The sequence below is a fragment of the Cryptotermes secundus genome, unplaced genomic scaffold (assembly GCF_002891405.2).
Source record: "Cryptotermes secundus unplaced genomic scaffold, Csec_1.0 scaffold618, whole genome shotgun sequence".
Lineage (NCBI taxonomy): Eukaryota > Metazoa > Arthropoda > Insecta > Blattodea > Kalotermitidae > Cryptotermes > Cryptotermes secundus.
The window spans coordinates 558,400-573,397 of record NW_019734973.1 but is presented as its reverse complement, the minus strand read 5'-3'; the positions used below and the strand labels follow the sequence as shown (position 1 = coordinate 573,397).

The following is a 14,998-nucleotide window of genomic DNA, read 5'->3' as shown; positions in this document are numbered from 1 at the left end:
CTATGCGAGACTTCTGGAACGTGAGATGTAGGACCTGTCGGAGGGTGTGCCTCTGACAGTACGGGCACCAATGTACTTACAGCATGACAGAGCGCCGCCATGTGACGCAGCGCACTCCTTGTCACGGGACTGGCCGCGGTGGTCCGCCATGTGCCATGTGGAACCGCTGCTTGGCAACGACCGCGAAATAAGCGACTATACAAAAGTCATTGCTACGTAACAGCTCCGCCAACAGACATGAACGCAACAATTCCACGGAAGCAATTGCACTGCAACAGAGCATCGGCGTTTCCTACGCGGTCCGTGCAGAGATTTTATAAGCAGAAAAATGAGGAGTCAGTTAGTGAAAAGTTGGTTCGTGAGTTTTTTATTGCTGGTGGGGTGGGACTAAGTCCCTTGTACTGCGGCCACTTCTGGCTTATTGTACGAGCCCCAGATGACAGGTGAGGGTGATTGTGGAGCAATTGGTGGAATGAAGATTGGCAGGGGAAACCGAAGTACTTGAAGAAAACCTGCCCCAGCGCCACTTTGTTCACCACAAATCCCACTTGACCAGACCCCCGGGATCGAACCCGGGCCGCCTCGGTGGGAAGCCAGAGATTAACCACTTGAGCTATGGCGCGGCCGTGGTTGGTGAGTTAATCAGATAACTACTGTTCAATAATTGCTGTGAGAAGCTGGTGGCCGAGGCCGGGGATAGTCCGGGAACCCAGAGGAAGGAGAACGTCAGCCGTTGAAACCGCTACAAAGCAACGGCTTATGGAGACTGTAACAGACTGAGAACACTAATGTGTATATGACAGTGATTTGTAAAGTGCGGTTACGAGTTTTCTGTTAAAAGAGTTCAATAAACCCCACTACCAATCCAAATAAAGCGTATAGTCAGGCAATCACGTGACAATCTTAGTATGCTTATTGATGTGTTGTGTGAATAGTAATTGATGTTTGCTGTATTGCGAAAGTATGCCATGTGCTGCTGGAATGGCGCGCGCGCGTGCGTGCGTGCGTGCGTGCGTGTATATATATATATACACACAAAAGAAAAAATTGACTCTCGAGTCCAAAGAGAATAAAATACATATGCAGACTACCACTATGTCAGAAACAAAGAAAAAACTATTTTCAGAATAACAAAAAAAGCTTCAGATAGGCAAATTTTAAAGGCCTCCACGGAATAGAAGTTACCTTACACTACACCGCACCTAAACAAAGATTACTGATATTAGTTCCAGCTAAATAAGCGTAAATTAAAAAGTGTGGGGAATGCCGTTTAAGTTGAACTCGTTAGAATAAACTAAAAAGTGACATGCTCTCCCTCGGTTTCGGAATAAGTGCAAAAACATACACCTGAAGTGAGGCAACTGCGATCCGTACTGCAAAGAAAAAAGTGACGGTGAAAAAACCCTTCGTACTGTAGGAGATTGTATGCGCTTTGGCTGTGCTGAAGAATCAGACTAAAGGGCATAAAAATTGTCAAACAGTGACTTTGAAAGTAGTACACTAAGTCTCCAACTTATGTGATTAATTCATTCCGAAGGTTTATTTGTAAACGGAAAAAGATGTAAGTCCAATAACGCCTAATTATGTGAAATTATGAATATCATATGGATAGCAGTTTCCACGTAAACACAAAACATAGCATGAATATATCATCATATACAATATTATAATATATAAACCTTGTATATACGATACTAATGCCCGCTGAAATCCAAATAAATAAAATTCTTGAATAATAAAAATATAAAAACTTCTGGGAACAACCAATCGCCTACTTTCCTTTGATACCTTACGAACGGCATTAGAAAATGAGGCGTCCAACACTAACACTAAGCATTCTGGGTTCTCGCACCACCGTAAAGAGCTTACGCTTTGAGGTTACTTTCAGAAGCAGAGTAAACCTGAAACACTGATGTGTATGGAGTCAGTGACTTTTAGAGGGGAATGTTCAAGCCGGCCATCATCTGGCAGCATTCGTCATGTCTGTCTATAATAAAGACCCTGCCTATCTAAATTTATTCAGGTTGTATCAAGAGTTTCTTATTTTTAACTGTAGCAACCAGAAATTTATGCCGCACTGTTTTCCTTGCTGTTACTGTGGGCACCGTACATGAGTACGTGTTTTAATGTGTAAGTCTCACTTGGAATTTCGACACAAGAAGTAACTGACTGAATGTGTAATATAATAGCGGGAACTTGTGATTATAATCGACGGGAATATAACACACCACGCTACTTATTCAAAGATTACTGGGATGATAGGGGAAAGAAGCTTTAATGTGCAGAGGGATTGGCTTGTCAACAACGCCAGAAGTCAAAACACGCGCAGTGTGACATGAGTAGAGTGCGTCTTTCCTGCTCCATCGGCCGAATGATTTGCGGATAGCTCTCATATAATATTCCTGTAGAATCAAACCCAGTACCTTCAGAAACCATGTCGGACGCGTTACCGCCACATTAACATGCTTCGTATAATTTACCGTAAAGCACGGTATGTGATAGAGAAGAACTTCACAATTCAACATGAAATGTTCTTATAATAAAGTCTATCATACTAGGGCATCTTAGGAATACAAATTTGGTTGGGTGTGAACACAGGAAATCGTAGTTGGTTTGTCATGTTTAGAGAACTCGGTAAATAACAGACTTGGGAAGGGAGAGGACATGGCAGAAAACTCCAAATTGGTAACATGATACTATACATGGGAGGGCAAAATATTGGGCAAGTCCTTGCAGCAAATATATTCACGCCATTTTATTAACAAAATGCATCATTTTATCTAGATTATTCCAGACGATTGCATGGTTTTATCGTAACAGAACATGCTGAACATGCTAAATCATGAACACACAAATATACTACCTTCCAGGCTCTTTCCTGAAAAAAAAAAAAAAAAGTTACATATTCAAATATGTACATCAGCCTTTAATCTTGAATATCTTCCTGCCTAGATTTCATAACATACAGTGCATTGGCTTGATCAAAAGCACAGATATACAGGTATCACCCACCGTTGTGCTGTGCTCAGACAAAACTCTCTTCATCCCATGTAAGTTATTTAATTTCCTTTGGTTTGGTTGTACTTTTATTCAGAAGCGCATAAGTATTTCTCAACGTTGCTTGTCTTCAAAGCTTGTCACCAAAGGCCGTATACTGAAGGTTTGTCTCACCAATCTCTCTTCATATCTTCATCTGTTAGAACCAAAGCTCTCTCGAGTCTGAATATAGACTTAATATTTTTCTTGTTAAAATGATACATATTTAACAAAAGGTTACAGTTTCTGTCTTGGCAGTTCTAATGTTTGCTGGCTCTTCTGCCACGACTGCATGGCACTTTGTGGACACGCACCAGGTGTTTCTGCAGGTATTCTGATGTCCTGAAGCGACCCTCACACATCCAGCATGGGATGTTACGTTCCTGATTACCATGGATAGTGGCAACGTGTTTCTTCCAGTTTCCCGAGTGACTGAGGATACGAGGACAGTATGGGCATTGACGTGGGTAATGATAAGGAAGAGACAGGGCATTTAGGAAGGTCATCTCGGGGTCGTCTCCATCACCACCACCACCACCACCTGTGAACACCACCACCAACCAGCCTCTGGTTTACAAACCACAAGCTTAACCACCTGATCTACTCTTTAATGAGAACAGATACACAATGTGCAGATCTAATCACTGACAAAGGTGATGATGGGCAGGAGAGACCAGTTCTACTGTCATATTTTTTTTAATATTTTTGAAAAATTAACTATTTCCTTTCTACAAACAAGATAAATTTTCAAATAAAATTTTTCTCCTCCATTCGACTTTTGTGTGTGATATGAATGAAAAGAAATCTCTCCTAATCTCTCTCGACAGTTTAAGCCATTGACTGGTGCCGGTAGTTCACAAACAACAATAATCATAAACTGTCACTGAAACACTAATAAAAATAATTTTACAGGCAAACTCTTCAGTATAAAATGGGGTAACACACTATGACTTCCTACTATGTACACTAGGATAAAGGTACAGATGCAACACAATTTTGTCGAAGGTCATATGTATCCAAAGAACAGGAGCATATCAGTCATGATGTTGAACATTTTTAAATTGTTTTTCTTTCAATGTGTCTATGGACAGAGTGTACTGAAAGCTGAAGAAAACTTCTTTGTAATAACGAAAATCAATTTAATATGGAAATGGAAAGGAAAAGCAATAATTTAATGGAAAGTATTCTGCTGCAAAATTTATTGTTTCCTGTGTGCTTCTTGGAATTCATCTGATTCTGAATATTCTCTTCTAAATTGGAATAATTATGCCTGATTGTTGACAAAATAGCGTCAGAATGGTTTCAAGTGAATAATGGTAAAATTCATAAGAGAAAGAAACTAAAGAAAACTGTAAATGTGTGCTGCTCCTAAACAGCGAAGCGTACAGATATAGCGTGAATAGTCATGTAAACAGAATGGGTACGAAAAGAATACCAAGGTCATTAGAATTAAATGTGAAAAAAAAAAAGAGAGAATTATGGGATGACCTAGAATAAGGAAAGACGGTAGGAAGACAGAAGAAACCACAGAATATCTGTCCAATGGCCAATATAAAACAGAAAGAATAGTAGATTTGGGGTATGTGCTGTGAGCAGTATTTTTTTAGTGCCCACATTAAATTAAAAAGCATTCAAATTCCATTATAAGAAGTAACTAATATAAAATTAATGAAAAGGTTCACAGTAGATAAAAGAAAATTTTTGTAGGCCTATATCACACCTAGCAATAAATAACGGCCTGTTCTGTCACAATGAGTTGTCCATGCAAGAAAAATAAAAGCTTCACAAGTCATTCTTATCAACGTTTTGCAGCTCCAAAACGTAACCAAATATGAATATATTCTGGTCTTCTGGGTTATACTATTATGTTACAGTCTGGTAGATGGACATCACTGTTTCGGACCAATGTACTGTCTCCATCTTTGGGGTTAGGTTCCCTTCTACCTTAAAGGTGGAGGCAGCATGTTCCTCTGAAATGCTGGTACCCACTTGCCAAACAACACTAAGTAATAACCCAAAAGCTCACAATAGTAATCTTCACTCCTGTGAAAACTCTAGAGCTTACAAATATACTATGATAATTATAATTTGAGGTGAAGCGAATCGTGGATTTAAAACAAAGTTAAAAAATACCGTCCCCTCTCTTTATTTTTATGTAAAACAAAGCCTTGTCACAATTCATACATATGCAAGGCTGACTGCTCTTAATTCTATAGCATTTCGCATATTTCATGTCAAAAATGTAGTGACACAGAAAAAAAAGGGGGGGGGGCAATTTGAAAATACTTTATGATTAGGCTCTTCTAGGATATGACACCATGTAGTCTGGGAGATAGGTACAGAATTTTGGAGGAATCTGCTACCTTAAACTTCAGGGTATGAGTAGTAAAGCTGGAAGCAACAGGTTGTTTTGAAGTATATGTACCCCTCTCCCAGACTACACGGCATCTGTCTTAAGGCAGCAATTCATCCCTATGAGAACCTCAGATCTTAAGACATCTTGTATGTTAGAGGAACTGATTAAGATGCAACTGAAGTTAATTCAACGCATGGGTTTTTATACCATGTGGGTGCAGACTGTACTACCGACATTTCGGAGGTAAATGCTGCCACCATCTTCGTGGCAAAGCGTGTAGGGTGAGTGTGTTTCTGTGTATATATAACTTTTCTTTTCAAATGAATCTGCGAGAGAAGATCGAGGCTGGTACCCAATCTAAGCTATTACGGAGAGCAGGCAGGGAAAGACAACATACTCACGCACCCTGCAGATCAAGGCAGCATGGGCTTCCAAAATGTCAACAAACACTGCCCACATCCACATAGTTTAAAAACCCTAAAGCTGAATTAACATCAACAGATAATCACCATGAAAGCTTCGAATCAGCAATAGGTTGCAGTGTTACTAAACCGTATACTAATGTAATATACATATATTTACGCTGATGGACAAAACTGAGCACTGAACAATGGAAAGTGGATCAATACTTATAATTAGAACTACTGGGCTACCAAAAAAAAAATGCCAGGATTTGACACACCTTCAACTCATAAACCAAAAAAGAGAGGATATCAGTTACTTGCAGTGTAATCAGAACTTCAAAGAGTTCCCACTGACATAAAGTTGCGTGCAAATCCCAACTGTAGTTAAGGGACATCTGCTTTGATTATATGTTCTGTGCTATGAGTATAAAGGCCACAGCACAGCAGAAAGAACAGACTGTTTTGTGGTATGTAAAATTCGAATTCATGATTTGAGTTCAACGTGAATTTAGATGCATGGTATGAGCAATTTAGATGGGCAGTGTGGAAAAAACACAGTCTAACTAGGAGACCTAGGAGATCTGATAAAGATGTGGATCATACTAAGCAGGCTTTCATTTTTGCACCTCATAACTTTTCCATCTGTGTGTAAAAAAAAAACTATTTGAAACAATGTATAAAACACTGCAAACAACACACTTGTATCTGTTTTCCTTCCTAAGCTACAGGTGCCTGAAATACCGCCATTATTTAAGCAAACTATGTATCCTGCTTCAAATCTCAGGTGATGATACCGTCTTGTGGTGAGCTGGTTTGATGACATTTCAGAGAAGTACAGTGTCTTCATCTTTAAAGAAAATAAACTAAATTGTGACATGATACAGATATTTATAATTCTGGAACATGGGGCCTTCTGAGCTCTAAATGGTGCATGTTTGGCCAAAAGGAAAGCAGATCAGAATTTAGGTCTCTTGTCAGAGTCAGTTTTCCAAGTTTTGTTCTGATTGGAGGCAGTGAGATATGTGTAGTCCAAGTTTCAATATTCTCATTTGCCACATATCCATCAATCGGAGCACGAAATTCCTAACTCTCACACAGCCAAGGCATGTCTCTATCATCTGTGTCATCATCTTCCTACAGAAGAGAAGTGGTCCTGGTAAGAAACTAAAGTTTACACCACCAGATATAGCACCTATAAATACAATATGTTACATTAAAACCATGATCAACCTATTTTAATCTTATGTGCCATTATAATAATTAAATGAAAGCTTTTACATTCATTCTTACAATTTACAGACATTGTGTACAATTAAAATACACAAACTGCTGATGAAATACTTATGATACATACTTCACAGTCACTGAATCCTTAAGATTCCATGGCTATGAAATATATTGATGGTTTTAATCATAAATATTGTTAAGTCCAATATAAACAGTTTTTAGTAAACTCATTAAAGATCCACCAACACAGTGTTCAAACATGAACAAATTTCTTAACTTTTCCTCTCAGTACCATGATTATTCCTGCATTTTGTGCAGAATACAGGCAGCATATTTAATAATCATGGACGCACAACAGCTTCAATTCGACAGAAGCATTTGTGCTTTAAATCGTGAATACTGTTTGGATTTTACAAATGGTGTACCTATTTTAGCTGTACGTCTACAATAGCTTTAAAAATTTTAAGAATGAAGGTAAAAGCTTAATAGCTTTACTGCTTNGTAGTTGGTTGAGGCACTATGCTGCAAGCCAGAAAGTCATGGGTTCGAGTCCCAATGAGGTGGATTGTTCAATTGACTTAATCCTACCAGCCACACTATGGTCGTGGGGCCGACTCAGCCTATAACAGAAATGAGTAGCAGGAATCTTCCTGGGGGTTAAAGGACGGCTGGTGCATAAGGCTGGCAACCCGCCATCTGTGCATCAACTGTCTAGAAAATGTGGCAGCCTCGACCTCTCACAACTCTATGGGCCTTCACAGCCTGTTATACGGATAGCTTTACTTTTTACTTATATATATACTGTATATGTAAAAATAAAAAATGAAATGACATTTTTATATAGAAAGAAGCAACACCTCAACATAAAACTATATCAGACATACAAAATGCATATAATTGGCAACACATTTGGAATAACACGACAATATATAAACAAAAAATTGCGATAAACTGAAGAAATACATAAAAAACAATACAACCTATGTCCCAAACAACAAACACAAGACTACCCCAGAGTAATAAGCACCATAAACACGCAATTCACACAAGAAGAAATACATCAACTACATAAAAGTTTAAAATACAATTTGCATTATAAACCAAAAACTTGGATAGAAACACTTGGCTCGGAGCAGAAACCGCAATAAGCAATCTCAATATAACACAACAATACTAAAAACACCTAGCAGCAAAAGAACATCGTAAATGTCACCCAAGAAAATAAATATAAGATAAATAATAGAACAAACAAAAAATAATGGAAACTAATAACACATAAAGTAGAAAGTATCAACAAATAAACTTACCATAAGGAAGCAGACAGAGGAAAAACACTATTTACGCGAGATGAATACAAAACTTAATGTAGAAGTTCTTACAAGATAAATTCACAGCAATCAACAATCCAACACAACACTACAAAAACCATAAAACAATCACGAGAACAATGTAATATTATCATTGAAAAAGACACCATACAGAGATATACAAATATGAACCCAGCACCCCAAACCTTCACACCATGATAAAATTGCACAAACCAAACACACCCATTAGATCAATAATCAACTGGAGGAACAAGGGAAACATATATCACAAACACTATATAACTATCTACCCTATGCCCCCCCCAAAAGGCCACGTTCACATACAGCAGAAAAGAAACTGCAAATAAAAATAATATTTAGAAAGAGCACAATACAAAACATAATAAAACAACATCCATGAACAGACAAATACAACAGAAGTGGCATCTACCAAATGAAATGTCTAGACTGCACACTAAAATACATAGGACAAACAGGCAGAATATTCCACATTAGATAGAATGAACATATACAAGCACTTATAAATAATAATAGTAATTCGGCATAGTCAAGCCATATATTAAATGTGGGACATATGTCTGGAACCATAATAGATATAATGGACATTACAAGAACACATAAAAATGGAAAACACTTGAACACATTAGAAAAATATCATATATATAAAATCAGTAAAAATAACTTATATGTGAATGACATAAACATTGATACACATAATCCAATATTCAGAATGCAGAAAATGAACACCAGTTAGGAGAATACACACCCTACCCACCTATATAAAAACAGAACCACTATGTGAAAATATCGAAACAGCTACACAGAGCACTAAGGAAAGAAACTAACACAACAAAAAATATAAGATTAGAATTGAGGAGTGAGAATAACAACATATATCATATCCATCTCTTAAATAAAACACATAACCCACTATTACATCATCTTACAGATACATCACACACATAACATGCATGCACAACAATAGTAACCTAAAAGTAATCTAAAAATTAGCTTAAAATAATGTAAAATATTTTATATGCATTTCCCATTATTTGTAAAATGCAAAATACAACAGTGTAACAACAGTGCTACAGTTCTCATTTACCATCTTATACACCTCATGAGGGCCAGTTAGGATGACATGTTGTGTTAAATAAATAATAAAAAGAGACAAAGAACTTTCGAAGTGTGAATTTTAATATATGAATGAAGTTGAACAGGGGCGGTGAAGTGAGAGTGCTGAAATTGGAATATGTATTTTGGATTTGAGGTTCACATGGCAGTGACTATGAAAAGTGAGTTATTCTGGGTTGTAAAGCCATTTAGTTCACAGAGAGCTTGATGCTTCACAGGAACATATCCCTGAAATACTGGGTTGTCTTTGAATTGAATGGCGCCAGAACCCAGAAGACCAAACTTCTTAATATTATATGTAATTGAGGTAAATTTAATGTCATAAGTTAAACATAATATTTTCTAATGGTCACACATGCACCAACTTGAACACACACTTTTCCCTGGCTGATATTTAATCACACTGCCTAGTAGATGCACATAGAAAGATTCTCTAAAATGTCTGCACATGGGCCCACGATAACATTGTACTATCACCCAAGAATTGGAACAAGATTAACTACAAACCGCACTGAACACCTGCAGACCGCTATTAAAGCAACAATTTTTACTATATCAGAGCAATTTTCATAACATGATATTCTCGAATTTGGCTAGTGTTCTAAACAAGACAAATAAAGAGTAATACATATTTACATGCAAGTTACAGCACTCCATACTTATTAAGGAAACAAAATGATACTATAGTAAGTGCTCCTGGAACTCTAATGCAACAAAGTTATGGCATGCCCATTACTAAACTGCAAACCTTGAATATTAATTATGTTCACTCACAGAATAGTTCTGGGGCTAAACCAAGTGGCTCTGTGTGTTTCATGCATTACACTGTCATGTTACGTTTAAGACTTTGCTATCATGAAGTTCAGGCTGAGGGAGATGTTCTTCACCATCATTAATTAAAATAACGTTCATTTCAAATTCAATGGACAGCAAAAAATAATCAGGATCTAAATTCAGAAAGTAAAGTCAATTCTTCTCTGCTGTACTTATTTCCCAGAAACAGTACTCTTACCCTTCTCTGTCTGCTAGTTGCAATTACTGTAGTAAAGGCTAAATGAGAGACAATGCTCTATCTGGGCCTCAGTTATACAAATACAAAAGCCTCAAACATAATTTGGTGGTAAAATCTATGTACAGATGGAATCCACTGGCTTTGCACTCTGAACTATTTACTGAATGAATCCCTCTGTATAGTTAATACTCAAAGGTATGACAGTGCTTAGTTGCATGTTTATTTTTAATTCACAGATAAAATGAGACAATTTTTGCCAAGCAACTTGTTCTAGCATTCTGCAGTCCTACCATGCATTATTAAACTGAGAGATCAAATCTATTTCTGAAGCATGGAAGGAGTACAGGATATTCATGAATTAAGACCATGGACAATTTTAGGAATGTGGGATATCATGAGCTTTTCTTATATGCCAAAAGTTACTTTCAGCCATTAACCCCTTTTGTGCTATGTACGTATATATAAATTCTCCAGCATGTTATGTTACATCTTGCTTGTTCCAGTTAGGTTAGACTAGGTCAGGTGAGGTTAAGCTACAGACGTACATATATGTTCCCTGACACTTCATTTTAAAGACGCAACAACAAAAAACTCCAACATTCTAAGAGTTAAATATGGAGTTTGAAATACGATATTCATCAACAGATATTTCGCATAGGTGTTTATTTTTTTACACTTTATTAATGTAGAACTGAAAGTAACAACCCTGGTTTAGGTGTTCACGTTGTGTTAGGCTAGGTAACACTTTGAAAAGTAAAACAAAGAATGTTACTCTTGTGGTTCATTGGTATTCCATAAACTGGTACGAGAAGGAAGCATATAATGCACAGTCTCCAACCAGTAAGCCCATCACAGATATTACTAGCCCGTTCCTTGAGGCTTATGCTTTCCATTTGAGAGTACAGGCAAAATCAGATTAGAGATATGCTATAGTACAGGCTTAAGGGAAGGAGGGAGTGCATGACATTCCAAGCTACCACCCTGGCAAAGCAAGGAATGTTAATACACTTCTGTTGCTTGCGTGCATAGAACATGAGAAATTTTCACAACATCCTTGTCCTCCCCCTGGATTTGTCTGCCACTTTTCAAGTCACACTCTGCCACAGTCAGGGCTTGATAAACTACAGGCACAGTAGAATTCCCTTAAATACAAGCCATAATGAATGAATGGTATTATTTCACCTCTTCAGTGATGAAAGCCAACTGCAGTGGCTAAGTACTCAGTGTTTCTGCTTCACCTTCAAGAGGTACCAGGTTTAAATTTTAGCTTGGAGACAGGCTACACTGTGGATATTTTATTGTTCCCCCCAACCAGTCCAGTCTGGTTAAATCTGTGATAATACCTTAAAAGGTGTCATGATAACTTCCTTTCACATCATGTCCAGATCATTCTACCATCCACTGCTATATAGCCTATGCAGTTGAAAAAGTAAAACCAAGAATCAATCAACTAAATCAGTAATGAGACCATATTAATCATTTAAAGCACAGTGGTTATTATACACATAATCTTCTTGTAATACTAAAAAAATTTACATTGTGTTGATGGACTATGTTAATATTTCATAACGTTCTTAGAATAAAAAATGATTATTTCTCTAAACAGCATTAACTGGTCGGTCTCTGTGATGGGGAACCAAAGCGTTTCCTGCAAAGTAGGGACCGGATTTTTAAACATAATTTAGAAGAGTTTCTGGCTTCAAAGGGTTACGTTATTAACTGAATATGCTAAATAGTATTTAGATGAACTTAACGCTTCCATGGGTGAAATATGGAAATGAACTCAACATGCTTTAATAAAACACTGCATAAAAAGGCACACTAAAATGTTGACTGCTAACATTCACCCAGAGCTATCGCTATGTCATAACATTTTAATTCTAGGTAACAATATTAATACTGAAATTGGAAGGTTTGTATCTGGAGGTTGAGTTCGAGCTCCACCAGTAATCAGATTTCAAGTTCTCGACAGCAACATGTATTACAGTTAAGGTCTTCTGGGATTTGATGCCAAGCAGTCTGGTGTAAAGGTACTAATATTTTGGAAGCTGCAGCCTCAGAGAGAGGGGGGGGGGAGGTGTGTGTGTGTGTAAATGGAAAACACCGAAATTAAGAGTGTGACGTTAAAAAAAGGACTAAGAATGAGAATTCAATTCACAACCAAGAACTCTACCCGTATACTTCCACATCATGTAAAGAACCTTGGTTACACTGAATAATGGTAAGGGTACACAGCAAATTTCATATTTCTTGGTCTTCTCTGTTAGGTTCATAGTAGACAACCAGATTGAAGGTGGAAAGATAAAAGATAATACNGACTGCATCCGTTCTGCGGTGGTATGACTCACGGCAAATTGCAGCCGCGGCGCGCACTTGATTGTACGCACTGTATTAGCTTAATGGTATACACCCATCTAATATGGAAACTGAACTATTTTCATTCCACTATCACTTAACTTTGGATTGAAGTCATTCATCTTAACAAGTCATCAGGCCATAATTATGATTTAAACAAATAAATACACCAAGTTTAATGAAAATTCATTCATTGGTAATTCAGCACAGTGAGCATGGTTAAACACTCATTCCGTGTCAAATTGTTATCCAAATTATTGTACACCTAAATTTATTAAAAATCAATATGATTCATATATGTAATTTTGAAATGCAAAGAAAGGAATCAGGTTAAATGTTAGACTTCATATTTGCAAGAACAGAAAATTAAAGCATTAAACCCCTAAAGCACAGCGGTAGCTACATGCATCATTTACTTTAACGTTAAGTCCGCATTTTTCTCAGTGTATCTGTTTTGTATGAATCTCAGACAGAACTGTGATTNGGCGATACGTTCCTCCGAAACGTCGGTTAACACCACATATACACGGTGCCAAATCCCAGAAGACTGCTTTCTTCATAGTCACCGCCGTGAAAGCCTCAAATCTTACAAGAATATAATTAATTTACTTTTAAAGGCTTACCTATCGTTGTTAACTGCAACATAATATAGCCTGAATACATTTTCTCTTCAAAATTCAAAGAGGCCTATAGTTCATAATATCAGTCACAACTAAAATAAGAAGTGTCTATATGCTGCTCTATACGCTCAAAACAAAGCCAAACAAACAATTTATGATAAGATATAATGTCAGACATTTAAAATGTCATGTCCTCTATTACCTAAAATTCCAGACTATGGAAAAAGTCCAAAAACCCAGTAATTCTGTAAAATAGACTTGTTGACTTGTACCTAAATGCATTCCGACTTGCAGTACAATTTAGTCTTAAAAAAATGATAGCATAAGATCACACATCAATTTTAACCTTAAAATGTAATGGTAAGCATACAGAAAAAACAATTTCCTTGGTCAATGGTTTATTAACATTTTAATAGCCTTCAGCTATGTTTACTTGTACGTCACTGTCTTCTTTCCAAACATATACACTTTTTACAGACACAAGACAAGTGTTTAAAAATCTGTACGAAACTCATTACGTCAAGTTTACATAGTGAATTAATAAACATGATGTCTCAAGTTGAAGGACAGAATGAACACAAAATTAATTCCTTTGCAAGTTCATAATGTGTGTGTCCAGGGTAGCAAGCATAAGGTACTGTGGGATAAATGCTCAATCTTCCAGACAAGTGTTAATCTTTCCAAAATATTATGACATTGGTTACATAATTTTACTCATTGTTTTACATGGACATGAAAACTGGTCTCCCTCAGAGAGAGTCTGAATAAGAAGTTCTGAGGGAAACACAGTGTACATCAGCTTGTTCATGCACAAACACTATATAAACCCATTTCTGAGTTCCTTTCTACCTCAAGTGAATGTTCTTATGAAAACGCTAACAGCTTATATAACACACCATGCTGTTAGATAATTACATAAAAAAACTGTGATTTTAGTCTGCAAACGAACTATACCAACCAAGCGACTGCCACTTGTTGGCGAAGTTTAGTGCCAACTTTTGCAGATAAGAGGGTGTCGCATGGTCAGCGCAACAAATCCCCACGGTCGTTAATTTCGGTTTTCTAATAACTCCTCAATTATCATCACGAGGCTGAGTGGACCCTGTTCCAGACCCATTACTTCTCAGAAAAAATCTAGTAACACCAGGAATTGAACCCAGACCTCTGGATCTGTAGCGAGGAAAGCTGACCACTAGACCACAGAGGTGGTCTAGATAATTACATAAAATGAAAAAAAAATATTCCTTCATTTTACAGCTGTCTCTGACAAAGTATTTGGGTAAAGATGGCATCCCTGGTACCAAACTGACTAGGTATCATGTGACTACTGTATATACAATATACAAAAGTTTCCAGTCCTTCTAAACATGCTACTGTACAGTGATAATCTGTGAGCTTCACATATATCATTCAGCCACCCAGTAAGAGGAGTCACACGCACACAGCTCAAAAATATGAAAGAAGCTCTCAGACAACTGCAGTGTATTAAGCTACAACATGAATAACATGTAGAAGAAATATAATTG

General features: G+C 37.1%; 1 protein-coding gene and 1 long non-coding RNA gene across 4 annotated transcripts in view; one reads left to right on the top strand and one right to left on the bottom strand.

The window, feature by feature from the left end:
- LOC111869125 (protein bric-a-brac 1) overlaps window positions 1–14,998 on the bottom strand; it is a 79,146-nt gene that overhangs the window by 44,737 nt on the left and 19,411 nt on the right. Inside the window, exon 7 of one of the 3 annotated variants that reach the window (XM_023860356.2) lies at window positions 2,758–3,577. The exons of the other annotated variants lie outside the window; for them this stretch is intronic. Coding sequence (XP_023716124.1) covers window positions 3,297–3,577 — 281 coding nt within the window. The 3' untranslated portion in view covers window positions 2,758–3,296. Of the gene's footprint in view, window positions 1–2,757; window positions 3,578–14,998 lie in introns of those variants that run through there. 3 annotated transcript variants of the gene reach the window in all.
- Window positions 1–14,998, top strand: part of LOC117282678 — a 167,150-nt gene that overhangs the window by 145,575 nt on the left and 6,577 nt on the right. The window lies entirely within an intron of this gene.